Genomic DNA, 18,418 nt, shown 5'->3' on the forward strand with positions numbered 1-18,418 from the left:
AAGCCATTTACTACTGCAGGTGATGGCAATGCTACGAACATCTTCACCAAAATTACTGCGCTGACATACAACATCAAGTACAAATTGATCCATCATCCTAAGCGTAGCGCGGAACAAGGGAGAATGAATCATCTTCATTTAATGGATACAGAACAGTATTACAAAGCCATTAGGTGACTTGTGATATCAGAAGCCTCAGACTGTAAATTAGTCTGTATCTCTCCAGCTCACTACCTTAACCATCAAGGCAAAGCAGTCTTCCTCCCTGATAAGGTACAGTGATACACAAATGCAAAAATAATCTTATGTTGTAATGCTAACAATACGCTATTCTGAAAATTAAAGCCTCTCTGTTTTCCTAATGCAGCAATTAAATGACAAAACAGAGCAACAGGTCTAGTTTCTCATTAAGTCAGAGGCAATGCCGTATTGCTGAGTTGCATTGAAAGCAGCTGCTGCCAAGACAAAGCATCAGGAATGAAAGACGAAGCATTCTAGAAACACTTGATTTCATATTCCTGGCTGTTCTGCTGTTTATGCAGCTGGAGCAAAAACCAAAGACGCACACTTGCCACACTGTTCTATCTGGTGTATTTAGTGTGGACCAAGACTTTCCAGTTCAAGGAGCACAACAAATTCACACAGTGCCTTTTGTACCGAGTCCATGATCTTCTTTGGTGCCTCTATGGTAACAAGCAGGAAAAGTGCAGTCAGATGAATGATGGGAACCAGAAGAGTCATTCAGAGGATGATGCTCAGTGTGTCTTCAAACCAGTTGAAATAAAAGCCGCAAAAGTAATTGACAGCTGTGCACATCTGGCTGCACAGAGATAAAGTGTTGCAGAATACCAAGCTTACCCCTGAAAAAGTAAGTCATCTCTACCACTCCCATGAAGTTTGGGGTCAAATAAGAGATTTCCTCCCACAGGACAACAAGGAATGAATCATTAGGTATGCAAAAAAAAAGCAGTACAATTATAATAGCCCAGGAAAGGTATAGACTATCAAAACTCATGATGATAAAGAGACAAAGAAAATGCCTTTACAATTTTGGAACCCATCTGAGAAGACGACTCCCACCCAAAAGCAGGTCATTTTCTTGAGTACTTTCATCAACAGCAGGAGGTGGTGTGACACTGCATCTGTCAGACGTTTCCCAGAGACGCACAGATAACAAGGCTTTTCTTAAGCTGAAACACCATTTAGTGAAACAGAGACAGTAACAGAGATTAAAACTTTAATTTAAAACTTTGCCAACAAAAATTGATTACAAAAAGGGGAATTATCTGTACAAAATAAGAAAGGAGGTACTCATTTTACAAGAGATGGCCATTGTCAGTGTATGCTGGAGGACAAACAGTGCTTTAGATCAAGTGACAAGTGAGAGAAAAAACAAATTGAGCTCCCAAAATGGAATTTTGAAGTAAATTTTCCATAAACCAAAGTAAATTGACTTGGAAAACTCAAAAAAAAAAAATCAAGACTTATCAGAAGTCTATTTCCCTTGCAAATCTTTTCCTCTTAATTCATAGAAGGATGCACTACAAAGTAAGACCCAGCACAGTGCAGTGAGCCAGGACAATGACTTTTGCCATCCTTCCTCCCACTCAGGCCTTCCTTCTGACCTCTTGTACAAAGATGTTCTGCAATCTGAGCGTGTCAGGTTTTTTAGCTGAGTCAAACTGTTGTATCTTCACTTCACAGTTAGGTCCTGCCTCAAAATTTTTGGAGACAGTGGCATTACTATGACTAAAAACACCAGCTGCATCATGATTTCTATAAAAATGATGGTTCCCAGACTTTTCAAGTTAGCATCAAATAACAGCTGTTGGTCACCAACAGATCAGTACTGACAACACTGCAGTCCTCTTCTACCTAGCATTCTACATAAAGAGACAAGGACACCTTTAAAACTTACCACTGAATGGACAAAAATGGCAGGTGATTTCTGAACTCCAAGTTCCTGTAAAACCTAAGCACACAATGTGATCATTACCAGTTTTCTATATTTTTCCACAAGTCGGATCAACGAAACTGAGTTGCAGTGAAGAAATGGAGCATGCATTTTTTTTTTCCAAGCAAGCCAACTGAAAACTTCCAGTCTGACTGCTTATTTTCCACCCAGTTTCATATTAAGTAGTATTTACAAGTTTTTAAACCTTCAGAACCCAGGTTTAGTGAAGAAACAACGTAGTAATAAAAATGTTTGGGCCCAGATTCACTTCATCTACTGATAGATACCTGAGATACCTAAGTTGGGACAGCTTTCTGTGCCCTACATACCCAGTAAACAGACAAATGCTAAAGGGAAATTCAGTCAAAGACTTGAATTTCATTCTAGTGATGGTGCTCCTCTTCTTCCAACTATATATATAAAAAAAAAAAAAAAAAGCAACTATATTCCAACTTTGAAGTCTTGTTAAGTTTAGAGTAATTGCATTCCTAGCTTAAGTGTCATAATTTAAGCCTCACCTTGCTCATCAACAGCTCCCATCTAGGGGAGTTGGGGGCAGCCTCCTTTTAAGAATGCTAGAAGACATGCATGAGTCCTCCTTACAGCTGGGAAAACTGAGATAAGCAAGAAATTTGCTCAAATCCATGTGGCGAGTGAGTCAGAAGCTAGCATTACAGCTTCTCGGATCTTAGCCCTATGCTCTGCCCATGGGAACCCAGTACAAGGAAAACTACTGTATAGAATTATTCCCTTCTCCATGTCAAAAAGTTTTACCAAAGAAGTACAGACACTAATAAACAGTGCATGTAATTTCTTATTTGACAATGAAAGAGTCCTGTAGTAAAGCAATCTCTTCTATTATATCTTGATCCTGGAAAAGTTTATTTCCAGCTTTGATTCTTTGATATCTTAAAGCTTTTAAGGGAAAGATTCAGTTAACACACATAATGCTGCAATCAGTACCCTTTACACTAACCACAACGATATGTTACATTTTCTAGTTTATGTAGTATTTGTGCTACCCAATTTTGCAATCAGAATAGAAACCTTGAAGCCAAGAATTCACAGATCTCAGGAAAAAAAAAAAAGCCAGACAACTTCAGTTTAATCAAAGCAAGCCTTGTAACATGCCACAAAGAGTTCAGAGATTTCAATTCTGTGTTCTGTGGGTATCTGTTATTGCAATTTCAAATAAAAGCCCTCTTATCCTTAGTCTTGCCCTTCCCATGCTGTAACAGGTAGGAAAAATGCTGCAGGGCAAGAAAAAAACTCCCCTCAAAATACAGCTTAATAATGGAAATGAAACATTTGCACTTTGCTTTATGGAGGCAGCAGAAATACCACTTAAATAACATTTCCAAAGACCATGGGACTTAAGGACAGCTACGGAAAGTAAGTCTCCTAAACTCTGGGGTTAGTTTGATCCATCTGCTTTACACTGGATACTTACCTTACCACAGTTAACAAAACTTTTAACGCACCAGGCGAAACAGAACACCATTAGCTTGTTCCATCACATCATGGAACAAGATGGCATAATGGTTGCCTGCTGTGACAGACAATACTGCATATAAAGAAGGCTTTTTTCAATGGCAGAATCAAATTGGACACTACTGGCTAACCTGGAGCAAGATCTATATTTTTCCCTTCTGGAGTTTTTAGTTTTCTCTTGGTTCAGACAAATTCTTTCTTATCCATTAAATCCAACAATACCACAGAGAGCTCAGCTCTTGAGCATGCTCTGCACCAGGAAGTGTCGGTCCTACGTCCAATTAAAACCGAAGAGTTGCTGTTTTCCAAGGGCAGGAGCTCTTCACTGGTCACCTAGCCGGAAACCTTGGCCCCAGTTGTGTCTTCCACCACCCTGCTGATCTTCTGCAGCTCTTCTCATGCTAGCGGGTGGGACGCCAAACCCCGACACTCCTCCTCTCCTATTTGGCAGCCAGCGGTACCTAATACAATCCCAGAGAGAAGGAGAGAGTCTGATAAACAGCTGTACCTTGGGGGTAAATGCCAGACTACCTGCCCATGCACTTCCTTTTAGCTGCTAGACTTTTCAATCAAATTGGCTTTTCACAGCAGTACTTTACAGAATTCTTTCCAAATCTAAGCCCTCAGCACAATGAGAAATCGGAATTCTGCCGAACTTCCATCTCTGGGATACGGCTATATACAATACTCCAAACAAAGGAAAAAAAACCACATAACCGAGTCATTGTTGAATAAATGCTGCAATACAAACTTAATTCCCCTAACCTCTCCCCCTTTTTTTCTGGAAAAATAATTTAAAAAAAATACAAATCACTCTCTCCAATAGTTACAAAGCTCCTGTTATCACAACATCCAACCATACCCATGTAAACATTCCTGAGGAAATGAGGACCAAAGAGACTTAGGGATACAGGCTCCAGCAACTAGCTTGTCTCAAATCAAAGTTCAAGCAATTCAGAACTATAAGACTTTATCATCCAACTCAGGCTACCATCTAAATAGAGCGAGAGATGTAAAATAGCTTCTGCATGTTGCAAGTTGATGCCATCAATGCAGAGTCATTTCTGCAGAAGTTACACCAACTCCTGCAAAGCCCCTGCTAAATTTGACCATGAAAATCTGAGACCCAGACATAAAATCAGATTCCTTTGGAAAGGAATACTTATCCTGCATAGAAAAAGTTCTCTCTATAATAAAGATATTTGTAATTCATTACAGCATCTTTTTTAACAGTACAGTGCAAAGGCAGAATTTATCCCTCTTCAGAGACATTTGCAGTACTTCTGTTTCTGCTCCTCAAATAGAGAGAAGGATTAAATACTCATAAGAGGAATCAATAGAATTGCACATAACCAGTAAGAATGATGGCAGTTTCAGAGCTCTTATTACCCTGTAAACATTTTAAGCCAACATTTTGTCTTCTAAACTTTAAGGAAAACTAGGCTTACCACATAGGCTTGTAAACAAAGAAGTAGAACATAAAGCTTCCCAAGTCACTAAAACTTGTACAGAAAGTATGACTGTAATTCAACTTTGTGCCTTATAATTAACAGTTCATGCTATAAGAAGGGTTAACTGAGCTGCTAACTGAAGCTTGGTAGAGAAAGAATATTTACAGCCCAAAAGGATAAGGACAAAGGCAACTGAAGCTACAAACTTCGGCTTCTGATTTAGCATTTCAAAGCTAAAACAACAAACAGATCACAAGAAAAAGCACTTGAGAAAACAAGACCTGCAGTCTCAGTCAAGGTGACTGGTACTGACCACAAAGCAGAACACATTATTGTCCTGAACAAGTCTGCAACTGAGTCCTACTGTTATTACAGGTTGCTGAATTGGTAGCTACTGTAATGACATAGTAATACAGATAAAAGATCATTTACAGGAGCAAACTTTTTTTTATAGCATTTGACAATTGTTAGGGGGTTCTCTTTACAGGTCAATTCACTAGCAGAACTACAATGTTTAGTCTCACTCTTAAGAGTGGGTACAGGACAAACATAGCAGTAACAAAGAACTCTTACATGGACCATTTACAAGAAACAACATTTCTGGTGACTCAGCAGCACAGCCCATATGACAGCCTGAAGCAGGTTGATTTAATAGGGTATTTTACACCTTACAAGTCCAGCAAACATGTCTGATGAACAATACAGAAAAATGGACCAAACAAACAGTGAGGCAAATAATAAAGCCAGCTTACAAGAACTGAGGTGTGGACAGAAAATTCCTTCCTCCCAAATCCATTGGATATTTAAACATTAAGAAGAAATACAGGTGTCCAACCAGATTTCCTATCAGTTCATTGATGACTCTGCAAGGCAAAAGAAAAAGAATTGTTTCACAAGCTGCCTTCTCTGAAAATAAACAAGTGACCACCCTCTGCCAGCTACTGCTGTTCATCTGCCACAGACATGGCTGCTGCCATGAGCCACAGAAAATTTCCCTTCCCTCAGCATTTTGCAGCCACTTTGAAAGAAGGGCCAGCCTTCACTGCCAATATATTAACAGGCTGTTCCACCCTCCCCTCCAAGCCTTCTCAACGGTCTGTACTGAAAAAGCAATTAAATACTTGTTTACATCAGGGAATTAGACCGTACAACTATTAGTGTCTAAAATAATAGTCTACAGAGCTTGAGAAGCTACTGCTGTTTTCACTGGACAACCTGTCTCCTGCTGTACTGAGCTGGTTTGTGCCCAAATTTGCAAAAACACTGCTGAATGGAGGACCTTGAGTATCTTCCATCATGCATAGAAACAGCAGGTATCTAACAGCAAGCCATTTTCTCAAGTGATGGATGAGTCAGTAGGAGGCACAGCCAGAAAACACCATTTGGTTTTGCTGTACTACCTCCTCCTTTTTTATAAATCAAGCATGTAACCTGTTATTGTCACTAATTGTGTTACAGCAGCACCAAGAGGCCCAAACAAACACAGGGCACCAATGGGCAAGACCGTGCAGAAGGGATTTCTGCATCACAGCGTTTAGTAAAAGAAACACAAGACAGAACAATGAGTTCAGCAAGTGCTAATACTTGGGCCTGTTACTGCTATTTTCCCTTGTTTCACAAGCTGAAAAAAACCCATCACATTGGGCAAGATTGTGAGGGTATGTAAGAGTCAAGCTAGATTTTAATCTAAAACCAGTCAACAGGTGGTCATTATTCTTCTGGTAAGAAAAAGGCCTAACACAGATTTACTAGAAAATAAACCAAGTTCTTCTTACTTTCCCCTTACCTACAATTTCCAGTTCTCATATGCACATCTCCTCTTTGCTTTTGTTTTAAACGACCACCACATGACACAGATTAATCAGTCAGATTACACAGCTTCAAACCTCTTATTTTAATGTTGCTTCTAAATTCAGCAGTAAGCTCAATAGCTGTAAAAGCATTCATAACTTCAGATTTGCCATATAAGTAAATACGTACGATCCACCAATGATGTAGTTGAATCCCAGAATAACCCATGGAAGATAACAAGCCTGTAAAAGAACACAATATAGACCAAGAAGCAGTACGTAAAAGTTAAGGATGAACCTGCACAACTTCCCACTGCACTAATAAACATGATTATAATCTCAATGTTTTGGGCATTGCACGAATTCTAGTATATCACCTCAAGCAGATTCTACCTAAGAAGATAAAATAATCCAAACTGAGCAAACACTAACATTTTTAGACAAATCACACTCATTTAAACGTTGTAAGTAGATGTGTCTTTGTACTCTATATTCCACAGCAAGGTTACATCTGAAACAAAGACCTAGCATTTGTGATTTTGAAAAGGTCTGGAAACAAAGATCAAAAGAGTTCACTATAAGATCTGGCAGAAACAGATGAGGTTGCACAGGAAAGAACAATTTAAAATATCAATATTTTGTCACTGTGGGGTCACTACATACAGCTTTTATCAAGGTAAATGTTTATCAGGATTTTTGTCCTCTTTTCTGAGTGATGAATTTCAGTTGTCAGTAAAGTCACTGAGTGACACTGTATGGGGGACCATGAAGAAATTTTACTTTGCTACATCTCAAGAAGTATATAGCTATGTGAAAGCATGAGACATCCTTAATAAGAGAAAATACTGATATTTTGGTCCCCGCCCCCTTCACGTGCATCTTTTGGGCAGAAACCTTTCCAATATCCTGTCTGACATACCTTAAATCTTGTTCCAAACCAAAATGATACAATCATGTCTCTGTTCAGCTGGGCCCACACATAAAGCACTGACATGATGAGTGGGATCATCAGTAACTGCAATGTTTAAACAGAAAGAAAAGGCAAACTGTTATCAGCACTTTCGCAAAAGCCCAAGAAAGTTTAATAGGAATCAGGAGCTACAAGCTTCAAAAATGGCTTGTAAGCACGACACCATCAACAAAACCTTTAAAGACTGTCCCAGAATCTTTGCCACCAGGTGTCACAGATCTGTTCAAAAGCTATTTAGAAGGCTAAGCAGGAGAACCTACTTGGTCATTCTCTTCTGCAAAGCTATGCCAAAAAAGGGGCTTCAACTTGTGATGAGCTTCCCTGCTCCCAGCTCTTGGTAGCCCACCTATAGCAGAGCCAGCAACATATTTATGCCACAATCATTTCCATTCACAACCCAGGGCACTAACCCAAACACATTCTTCCAGGGCTAAGTTAATATGCCAGATGAACTGTTACTCCATCAAACTACCAGCTACATCCCCCCTCAGAGCACCACAGAGGGAAGGTGCACCAGTAAAACACCATTTCGGAGTACCAAGCAAAAAGTACCTGGCAAAGCCTTCTTGGTGGAGCTTGGGAGTTAACCTATGTTTCATGTCAGGAGATGCTTCAAATACCTCCTTGCTCTGACTGTATATCAGCCAAATGGACTATTTCTAGTAAAACAAATATAAAGTACTATTTCAGCTATCTGCCAAGTTCTAAACTGAAGACAGGCTGTGCCAGCAACATTTCCATAAATCAATTTAACACTACAAACCAACTCATGTGTTTGGAAGAGAGGTTAAAACTCTCCCCTTTGGGAGTGCCACTATTTAACAGGTTCCACGTTAAAGCTGGCACACTGGCACCAGTCCAGTCTTCTCCAGGCCCTACAGTGCACCAGCAGCCTGATTTGTCACACAAGCACCTCACTTTTATTTTACTGGAAAAACAAAGCAACATCTAATTTCTGAAAGTATTTGACACGTGAATAAAGGCCCAGCTATCTTACTCTGCCTTCTCACTTTCAAGGAAGCTACTCAACACAAGCAAAAAAAGCTTATTTCTAAGAAAAACACATATGTACATCAAACTACTGATTCTCTTTTAAGCAATACTTTATGCAGATATAACACCATTCAAAGTACTTTTTAAAAAGATACAAATCAACACAATCAGTCTAAAATTCACATCATCTATGAGTGACTTCAGCATGCTGTTGAAGAATTTTGTGGTGTCCTCTACACAGAAAAAAAAAAAAAAAAAAAGTAGTGTGAAGTTATGGACAGCACTAACACAACTCAGTCTTGACTACAGATGCATGATTTTTGTCTACCAGGGGAGCCTAATAAACAATCTAGTAAATGCTAAGGTACTAGAGAATATTAGAGACACTGGTGCAGGCTTTGGGTGATGGGGACAGAATAAGATGAGGAGAGAAGAGCACAGGCAGGCTGAAGACATACAGTTATCCGATATCCTGTTGCCTCAAAGAAACACCCCCTCATCCCTCTCCTTTAATATTTATGAGGATAAGAGCTACCTCACTGACAGTGGTTCTTTAGACCACTATCTTAATACCATTCTTGTGAGGATTTTGCATTTCACAGTTCTCATTTGACTCTGAAGCTGCATTTTTCACCAGAAAAAAAACCACTTCTGTTGGCAGGCAAAAGGCACAACTGAATTTGAGAAGACTAATGAACCCCAAATCATTTTTAGATTAAAAAGAACACAGATCCCCATTTGTTAGAGGAAACGGTGCATAGGTGACACCTTGTGCCCATTTTAGTAAAACACTGAGCACCTCCTGACTGTAAAAAGAGCTAATTTTCAGTCCTTCACTCCCTGTCTAGGTTAGAAGTGGCACAGTTACAGATGTCATAACACTAGCTGAGGCTAACCCAAACCAAATAACAATACACACACAACAGTCTATTTTGGGATAAACTAAACCAGCCTAGCTTTACTATGTTGATATGCAGTTACATTGATAATGCTCTCTGTAGAGTCATTAAGTAGTCAGAAAGTTTCATAAGATTATTACTTAAACTGCAGTGCACTCACCTGCATGTCCATTGCCAGGCCGGTTATCTGTCATTGCACCATTAAGGAAAACACAGCAAAACCCAATAGACTAAAATGACAAAAAGAAGCTGTAAACACACTCAACACACCCGCAAAAGCCTTTAATGTTCAAAATTAAAACAGCATTCCTGGGTAGTATTAAGTTAACCACTAGAAAAAATTAAAAATCTCCAATGACCTACACACTTAGTTTCAGTAATTGCTTTTCAGCAGCCTTTCAAGCCACCATCTCAAGTCATTTCCCCGAGGAAATGGCGCTGGCCTTCCCTCCATGATGAAACAAGCTAACTACACACTCAGCCTTTGCATAAAAGCATGTTACAGGTTTAACAGCCAGATTAGTTTTTTAAAGAATAAAATGTTGGTTTTCTAACTAAAGAAGTACCAGCTCATAAAAAATTATCAATACATTGCCACTGAGCCACAGAAAATAAATAATTCCTTGAAGGGCATCCATGTATGCTTTTAATATCACTCTCCTACCTCAGAACCTAAAAGATTTTCTTGATGCAGTAACTGCTGAGTAGGAACAACTGCTGAAGAATTCTTCTGTGATCAGATTGCTTTTAACAGCTCACAAATGGTATATAAAATGGCACCAAACATTTTCCCAGACCATGTATCCAGATTGCTCCTTACATCACATACAGAACAAGCAACTGGAAGCTTTTAAATGACCAGTCTTAAAGTTAAGTCACGATCAGGTTCATCTAATAGCTCACAGATCAGGTTCATCTAATAGCTCACAGCCAACAGTCCACAACCACAACAAAGCTGATTGCTTTCTTAACAACACAACTAAACCCATGTGGTTTTCTTGGTTACTGCTGTGGCTCAATAGGACCAACAGGAAGAGCAATCCCCTCCATACAGAGGAATGCAACCAGAAGTAGTTCATCTATTGATAAAGGTGACAGCATTTCTACACACTAGCTTTCCTGGCTGTATCCGTTTCACACTAATGTCCTAATCCCTTTTTTCCCCACATGTTATGCCACTGCAAATTGCTACAAGGAGACAGCAACAGCAGAAACTGAACAGGAGTCACTCCAAGTACGGAGGTTCCACAAAGTCTCTGGGCAACCTGTACCAATACCTGACTGCCCTTTCTTACATTTAAATGGAACTTTCTGTGTTTCATTTTGCATCTGTTGCCTCTTGTCCCATCACTGACAGAAGTCTGGCTCCATCTCCTTTACTCCCTCCCCCCATGAAGTATTTATCACAGATAAGACATTCCTGAACTTCCTGCTCTCCAGGCTTCACAATCCTCACAAGCTCTCCCAGCCTCTCCTCACATGACAGATACAGCAACCATTTAATCATCTCCATGGCCCCTCACTGGGCTCATTTCAGCATGCCCATGCCACTCTTACACTTGGTAGCCCAGAGCACAGGACTTGGCACTTCTTTGGTGAGCTGATCGGCACACTTCTCCAGCCTCTGTAGATCTCCCTGAATGGCAGCACAACTTTCTGGTGTACCAACAACTCCTCCCAGCTTTGTATCCAAGACCTAAATAAAATTCAGGTAGAACAGCACAGCTCATGGAAAAACTGTTTCCCAACATTCCCAGACCAACACGCTCAACTTCTTCAGGAAGCTGCCTCAGAGCAGATCTCGCAACACAACTTTCACAGGCTCAGCTGACTTGTAACCAGCAGGTAAAGGATCCCTCCACAAGGTACCTGAATTTCCAACACTGCTGTTCCCAGAGATCAGATCTGTTTGCACATGGCAGCTTAAACACACTGAATTCACTCTTAGCCCACACAGCAATACAAAGAAGTGGATACATGAAGCAATACAGTAAACACCACAGAAGCTCACACAGCATGAGCTGAGCTTTATATAAGCAGAACTCAAGTTCCCAGATTACATACTTGTATTAGCATGTTTATTGGTATTCATCTTGCAAGCCACTCGCTACCTTTCCAGAAGACTGGGAGCTCATCTGTGAACATGTGCTATATTTTAAAACCATTAGCTGCTAAAACTTAGTCTTTGAACATATTTTAGGCAGAAATAGGACCACTAAAATATTCTAAGAGTTTGATGATGAGTAGAAGGATACAACAATGCAGATCCAGTTAAACAGGAGCATGAACATGTAATCTGCTGGCCTTCCATCAAAAGCCCCTGTAAATAAAAACAATTGTTAGGAAAAGTACTGAAATCTTGAGCAGAAATTAACACTTTTTTTAATTTTAGAAGTCTAAGAAAAGCTCAGTTAATAACAACTGCCCTATGTGCAGTCCGTGGTCTATTATTTTTATTTTTTAAAATTTTATAAGGCCTTGTAATACTACCACAACCTACAGGACCGAAAATAAGACATTCGGGTTATTACATGCACACACAGCAGCTCTAATTAAAAAAGGAGCTCTGGAGATAAGTGACTGCAACTTCACAAGAAACAGAGTTGGACCCCATCCTTCATAAGCAGCTGCCAGTCAGAAGCACAGAGTAAAGAAAGGTACTTGCACAGCAAAAGCAGAGACATGAAGTTTAATGACTGAGTCATGTGAAAGCCCATCCTTACTTCGGCAAATTGCATCCTCTTTGCATCATCCAGTCAGATTCAAGAGATATGATAGTTCTTGCACTCCAGAAAAATTAACATACATGACAAGGCAGGCATGCACACACAGTGCATTTTGTTCCTTCTTCTAAGCTGAACTGTTTGTCTAATTCCCCATTTCAAAGATGTGCAACAAATCACAGTAAAATTCCCTGCAGGCCATACTAAATGAAATTATCTTTAAATTTCCTGTTGAGAAGAGTTAAAAAACAAAATCCCCAGCAACTCCTTGCAAATGTGAATATCGTAAGATCTCACTCTTGCAAACTGTGGTAAAAGGTTGGCACAGACCTCAGCACTGAGCAAGACTCCGATCAACTTTCAGATAGCTCCATGCAGGCAAGGAACGCCTGAGCACACTGCTGCACCAGACCCAAACCACACAGTGACAAACACAGCGCACCATGAGCAAGCTGAAATACATGCTAATAATTAAATATCAGAATGCCTAGAAAGAAGGGCACTGCTTAGTGTTAGCATCATGTGGCTTCCTGCAACTAATTTACGTGTCCCCAACATTTTAATGAAAGAAAAAAATATGTTAAAGTATTACTGTTTAGGAATGACTAACTCTGCCTAAGACAATAAAACTGATATTTTAAGTTTATAATTTAAGCCATGCAAGTTATGCAACAGAAAAAAAAAACCAAACACAGTTAAAAAGTTTTCATAGAGTCATTGAATGGTTTGGGTTGGAAGGGACATTAAAGTTCATCCAGTTCCAACCCACCTGCTGTGGGCACGGACACCTCCCACTGGATCAAGGTGCTCAAAGCCTCATGCAGCCTCATCTTGAGCATCTCCAGGGGTGGGATATCCACAACTCTGGGCAACCTGTGCCAGTGCCTCACCACCCTCACAGTAAAAAAGTACTTTCTAATATCTGATCTAAATCTTTCCTCTTCCAGCTTAAATCCCTGACCCCTCGTTCTATCCCTGCACTCCCTGATAAAAGTTTTTGAAAAGGTTTGAAGTTGAAGAACAACATAAACAGGAATTTTCTTCTTTAGGGTTACCATACAACAAACAAACATTTACAGAGAGGAAACCGACTAACCCTGTAGAAACTCCAACACAGGAGTTCCTCCAGAATAGGAAGAAATCAGACAGACTATTATTCCCTCAAGAGTTTTTCATTTCTCATTATCTAAGACACTACTAACAACAACATGAGACAAACTACCTAAGTTGACTTTCCAATGAATATCTAAACAAAGTCGAGCTACAGACTGTCAAAATGGTCAACACAGGGGCAAGGTGAGTTCTAGCCCACTGTGTTTTTCAGTAGGGTCTAGGGTACAATCTAGTCATCACAGAATTGCTGCAGGCTCATAATCTCATCATTCGTACTGCTGGGGAGTAAGGTCTGCATATTCTGCTTTCTTAGTTGATATTTGTTGTTCTTCTCCCAGAGAAACAAAACAAAACCACATCAACCTCCTTTTCCTCAGGAAGCTAAAGGTCAGCTTGTTAGGACAGTACAAGCACAGTACAAAAACATATGGGTATTTTTGACAGCTACATTTACAACCCTGTAAACAGAATTTTCACTTCTTCAAGTTTCACAGACAAAAGGAGGCATAGACCTATACCAGCTTCCATCTGTAAACACATTACCAGCAGCTTACACACCTCCCTCTTCCCACTTTCCAAAGTATTCAAGTGTTTTTTGTAGAGAGGAAAGACCAGCGTAACCAAGAACTTTATTTATATCCAGAAAAATGACTACAATATAATAAAAATGCACTGATCCAAACAACACAGCTGACTTCCTTGTTTCAAAATCCAGATGCACTGTACAGCAGAAATGCAAATTTACTGCTGAAAGAATTGAATTTCTTCCATGATGCTTCTGCCACAGCACAGACAACTACAGCATTTTTAAGTGTATATAATTCATTCAGATAATATATCACTGCTTGTAATCAGGAACTTACTACACATTGCTTTGCACAGTAGAACATCATAACTGCCAGTACTCTCATGTGATCATGACCTACTGCAGAAAGACTCAAAGAGAAAGAGAAACCATCCTAGTTATTAAACTACTACTTACTCTCACTAAGAAAGATACATTATGGCACCACTCCTCCCTTTCCCTGTTAGTCTTCATACAACTTAAAAGGAATTCCTCAACACTACCTGGGTAACAGGTTTACCAAGGACCTCTATCATGCAACTTCCCAAACACTACTTTGCAATGCATTTCCATTTACAACATCAGTTCTAAGACTCCATTAGAACTACATCAAAATTCTTGTCCAATAAAGACTTTCAGGAGGAGCTTGTCTTCGCAAATACTTTAGTTTAATTTTTAGTTCTATTGAAACAACTTTTGTTTATCTGTAATGAACTGTGCACTGCAAAAGGAAAACAGTTTCAAAGCTATCTTGTAACAACAATTGCTTTTTTGAGAGAAATGATCCATTATCTGATCGCCTTTCTTCCACTCTTAAGTTTTCCTTTCTTACCAACTGAAAATCCAAATAGCTTCTTAACCTTTTCACATTTCTGTTTGACAGAGGGGTACAATTTCATTTGTACGTGGTATCTCTCAATTGAACATAACCAATAGTATAACTCAGGTAAACATCACTGCCTTTTTTAAAGAAAAGAAAAAAACCTGACATTGTTACTTTCTCAAGATGGATATACCCGTCATTACATATGCTCTATCACCCTTTGGAGTTAAAGGACATGAGACTCAAGAAAACAGAGGTAACGTCATCTTTTATTCTCTCTCCCTCATTTCATGATATCCAACAGCTAAAAGCACCAGGCTCTTATACTGAAAGAAGCACCAAGTTCAGTTCCTACAGCAACAGGTTCCCTAACAAATGGAGCCAATCGCAGAAACTCAAATTTTCAGAGCAGTTTCCCAGTGAGCAACACAAGTGGACACACAGATGAGCCACCTATTCCACAATTCTGCCTAGATCAGCCACAACCCCATCACCACAGACATTCCCAACAGAAGCTCTACCTGACAATGCTTAGTCTCTATCAACTCCAGGCAGATTCCACCACGTGCACACAACTTAATGGGTAACGTACCTGTTTCTAATCGTGATGAATATTGATACAAGAAATACAAATTCACCAAGTAGAGAAATCCTGTTCCAGGTCCCACTGGAAAGTAGAAAGTTGCAGTTATCGGCCGCCAGATCTGTCCAGATAAAAAAAAGAAGGATATATTTATATACCATAGAATGAACTCATATGCATAAGATTTTGCTTTCATTCATTATCAATTACTTGGAAAATCCAGGAGATTAAAAATAGCCTAAGTATCAATTTCTGCTGTTTCTTCAGCAGCTTTTACACTTGCTTTTTTTAAAGCTGATAAGCAAAGATATCAAGATTACAACAGAAATCACATCTTTGCAGTATTGAGCATTTATCGTGGTGCAAAAGGGATATGCTTGCAAGGATACTGCCCTGTTTTAGAGGCATCCATAGAGAATCCACTCTTATTTATCATACAGAGGCCAAGGAATTCACACAACAGCCATTAGCATGCTGTTCCAGACAGCGTGTGGTACTCTTTAAGAATTTTGCACCTGCTTTAGAGAGTGTCCCAACTACCAATATTGGGCACAGCCAACTACATGGCAGCATGAAACAAGGACAAAAAAAATTGTCTGGCCATTTACGAATGAGCTCTTTAATCAGCAACATTCCCAACTAGACAGTTAGTATCCAGAACATCACAGTTCCAGAAGGAATAACAACTAGAAAAAAAAGAAGTCACTTAAGCTACTAAGTCTTGGGGACTATATATGAAACAAACCATAGATATATCAATTTTTTAATACTCTTTTTCACACTTAGTCTTTATTGCTGAAGATATAATAAGCAAGAAATTTTAAGGTTGCGATCTTTTCTTCACTTTTATTTTCAATCCACCCAGCTGGTGCTCTTCTCCTACAAATCTGCATCCCAAAACACTGAACATCTGAACTCCTGATGCAAGGAAAAAGACTATGTTCAGCTTGTGGACACTTTTGATCTCCAGAAACACTGTTCATCTGAAACCTCAGGACTTTAGCTGGTAGTTTATGCCAGGCAAGCCCATGCACAGAAGCTGACAATCCCAAACACAAACTTTTTCAAAATCCAAGCAAGAAACACTAAGAAGGTGGAAAAAAAATACTGTGGTTTAGGACAGCTGCATATGTGCCTGCTAAGCCTTTCCCAAAGTCCACACAATCACAGTAGAGGCTGGGCAAGTCGCCTGAAGTCACAGCCACAGGTTTTAGGATTATACAATGATAGAATGGTATGTGCTGGAAGGGATCACAAAGGTCATCTAGTCTAACCCTCTGCAGTAAGCAGGTACATCTTCAGCTCTATCAGGCTGCTCAGGGCCCCATCCAACCTTACCCTGAATGTTAACAGGGATGGAGCATCTATCACTTCTCTAAAGTACTCGTTGCACTGTTTCACTACCCTCAGTGTGAAAATTCCTTCCTAATATCTAGCCTAAACTTCTCCTCTTTTAGTTTAAAAACATTAGCCCTCATCCTATTGTTAATGCCCTGCTAAAAAGTTTTTCCCCATCTTTCTTAGAAGCCCCATTTAAATATTGAAAGGCTGCAATAAGTTCACCTCAGAGTCTTCTCCAAGCTGAACAACCCTAACTCTCTCAGTCTCTCTTCATAGGGGAGGTCTTCCAGGCCTTTGATCATTTCACTAGCCCTCCTCTGCACCTGCTCTATCAGGTCCATGTCCTCCCTCTACTGAGGGCTCCAGTACTCCAGGTGCGGTGTCACCAGAGCAGGTCAGAGGGACAGAATCCCCACCCTCGACCTCCTGGTCACACCTATTTTGATGCAGCCCGGCAGCCCAGGATCCGGTTGGCTTTTTTCTGGAAAAATTTCTTCAGCCCGAGGGTGGTGAGGCAGTGGCCGCCCAGGGAAGGTGTGGACCCCCCATCCGTGGAGGTGTTCAAGGCCAGGTTGGATGGAGCCTGGAGCAGCCTGATCTAGTGTGACGTGCCCCTGCCCACTGCAGGGGGTTGGAACTAGATGATCCTTAAGGTCTCTTCCAACCCAAACTAGGTTACGACTCTGGGCTGCGAGCGCACGTTATAAGGTGCCTTGGCACAGCAATCGCCACCAGGCAGAACTCCTCCTCCAGAGAACTTCAGGAAAGAGGCACCAGAAAGAGACACAAGGTGAACCAAGGCTCCGGCTAAGGGCTCACCCAGGGCCGCAGCCGGTGTCATCTTAAAGGGGAGCCCGGGCCTGCGGGGGCAGAGCTCCAGCGAAACCGGAGCCGGCCTCGCAGGGTCCGGCAGGGACGGAGGCCCGGCTCCCCCGGTCACTCCCAAGTGACGCGGCCATCCGCGGCCCGCACACTACAACTCCCAGCATGCCCAGCGCGCGCGGGCCGCGCTCCCCTACGGCGTGAGCGCCGTGGGGCACGCCGGGAGCCGTAGTGCAGGCGTACCTGGAAGCGGCTGATGAAGGCTTCGGGCCAGAGGAAGAAGTAGACGGGGCTCACGAGGCCCAGCTTGCCGATGAGCGGCACCGCGATAGAGCCGGCGAACCAGTAGCGGGTGATCAGCGGGATGCTCCGGAACCAGTCCCCCAGGTCCGACATCTCGCCGGCGCCGAGGCCTCGCTACGAACCGGCCGCCGAGGGAATGAAGGAGACAGGCGAAAGTCCGGACGCCGCCGCCCCGGACAAGGACGGGAGCCTCGAACCCGACGTGGCGCCGCCGCGTTCGGCCGAGCCGCCGCCACTTCCGGTCACGCCCCCTCGGCGGCCGGAGCAGCGGCGGCGCCGGAAGTCCCGCCTCCCGGGAGGGAAGTGACCCGCCGTTGCCCGGGTGACGAAGACGCTGTCCCTGAGTGCTGGGCCCTCCAGTCGCAGCACTCCCCAAAGCTGGACTTTTTAACGCGATTTATCATCCCGTTATCCTACGCCGACAGCGCTCCGCTTCCCTGTTCCTGTCCCGAGGCCCCGCGTAATGCCCGCGAGAAAAACTACAACTCCCGGCATGCCCCGGGGCCGCCGGTTCCATTCCCGAGGGGGGAACGGCAGTCTCCAGTCTGCCGCCCTCCGCTGGCGAAGCGGGAGCGGGCCGTACCATGCGTGCGGCGC

General features: G+C 41.6%; 1 protein-coding gene across 1 annotated transcript; it reads right to left on the reverse strand.

Annotated features, from left to right (window-relative positions):
* Window positions 1-1,223: 1,223 nt before the first annotated feature.
* On the reverse strand, window positions 1,224-18,071 carry DERL1 (derlin 1). The gene is made up of 8 exons (XM_069854598.1): window positions 17,762-18,071; window positions 15,365-15,476; window positions 11,804-11,868; window positions 9,709-9,735; window positions 7,606-7,701; window positions 6,877-6,929; window positions 5,649-5,759; window positions 1,224-3,906 (listed from the first exon to the last, which is right to left on the reverse strand). Exons 1-8 carry the CDS (start codon window positions 17,912-17,914, stop codon window positions 3,768-3,770), a joined length of 756 nt encoding a protein of 251 aa, XP_069710699.1. The 5' UTR covers window positions 17,915-18,071; the 3' UTR covers window positions 1,224-3,767.
* Between the last annotated feature and the right edge of the window lie 347 nt (window positions 18,072-18,418).

The sequence above is a fragment of the Phaenicophaeus curvirostris genome, chromosome 3 (genome assembly GCF_032191515.1).
Source record: "Phaenicophaeus curvirostris isolate KB17595 chromosome 3, BPBGC_Pcur_1.0, whole genome shotgun sequence".
Lineage (NCBI taxonomy): Eukaryota > Metazoa > Chordata > Aves > Cuculiformes > Cuculidae > Phaenicophaeus > Phaenicophaeus curvirostris.

What these genes read in the sequence shown, in the direction of transcription:
- DERL1 (XM_069854598.1), bottom strand. Translation starts at nt 17,914, where the DNA reads ATGTCGGACCTGGGGGACTGGTTCCGGAGCATCCCGCTGATCACCCGC. An exon ending in CCTTCATCAGCCGCTTCCAG is followed by an intron (nt 15,477 to 17,761) that starts GTACGCCTGCAC and finishes TTATCTGGACAG; the next exon opens with ATCTGGCGGCCGATAACTGC. An exon ending in TTAACTGGATCTGCATTGTT is followed by an intron (nt 9,736 to 11,803) that starts GTATCCTTCTAC and finishes GTGCAATGACAG; the next exon opens with ATAACCGGCCTGGCAATGGA.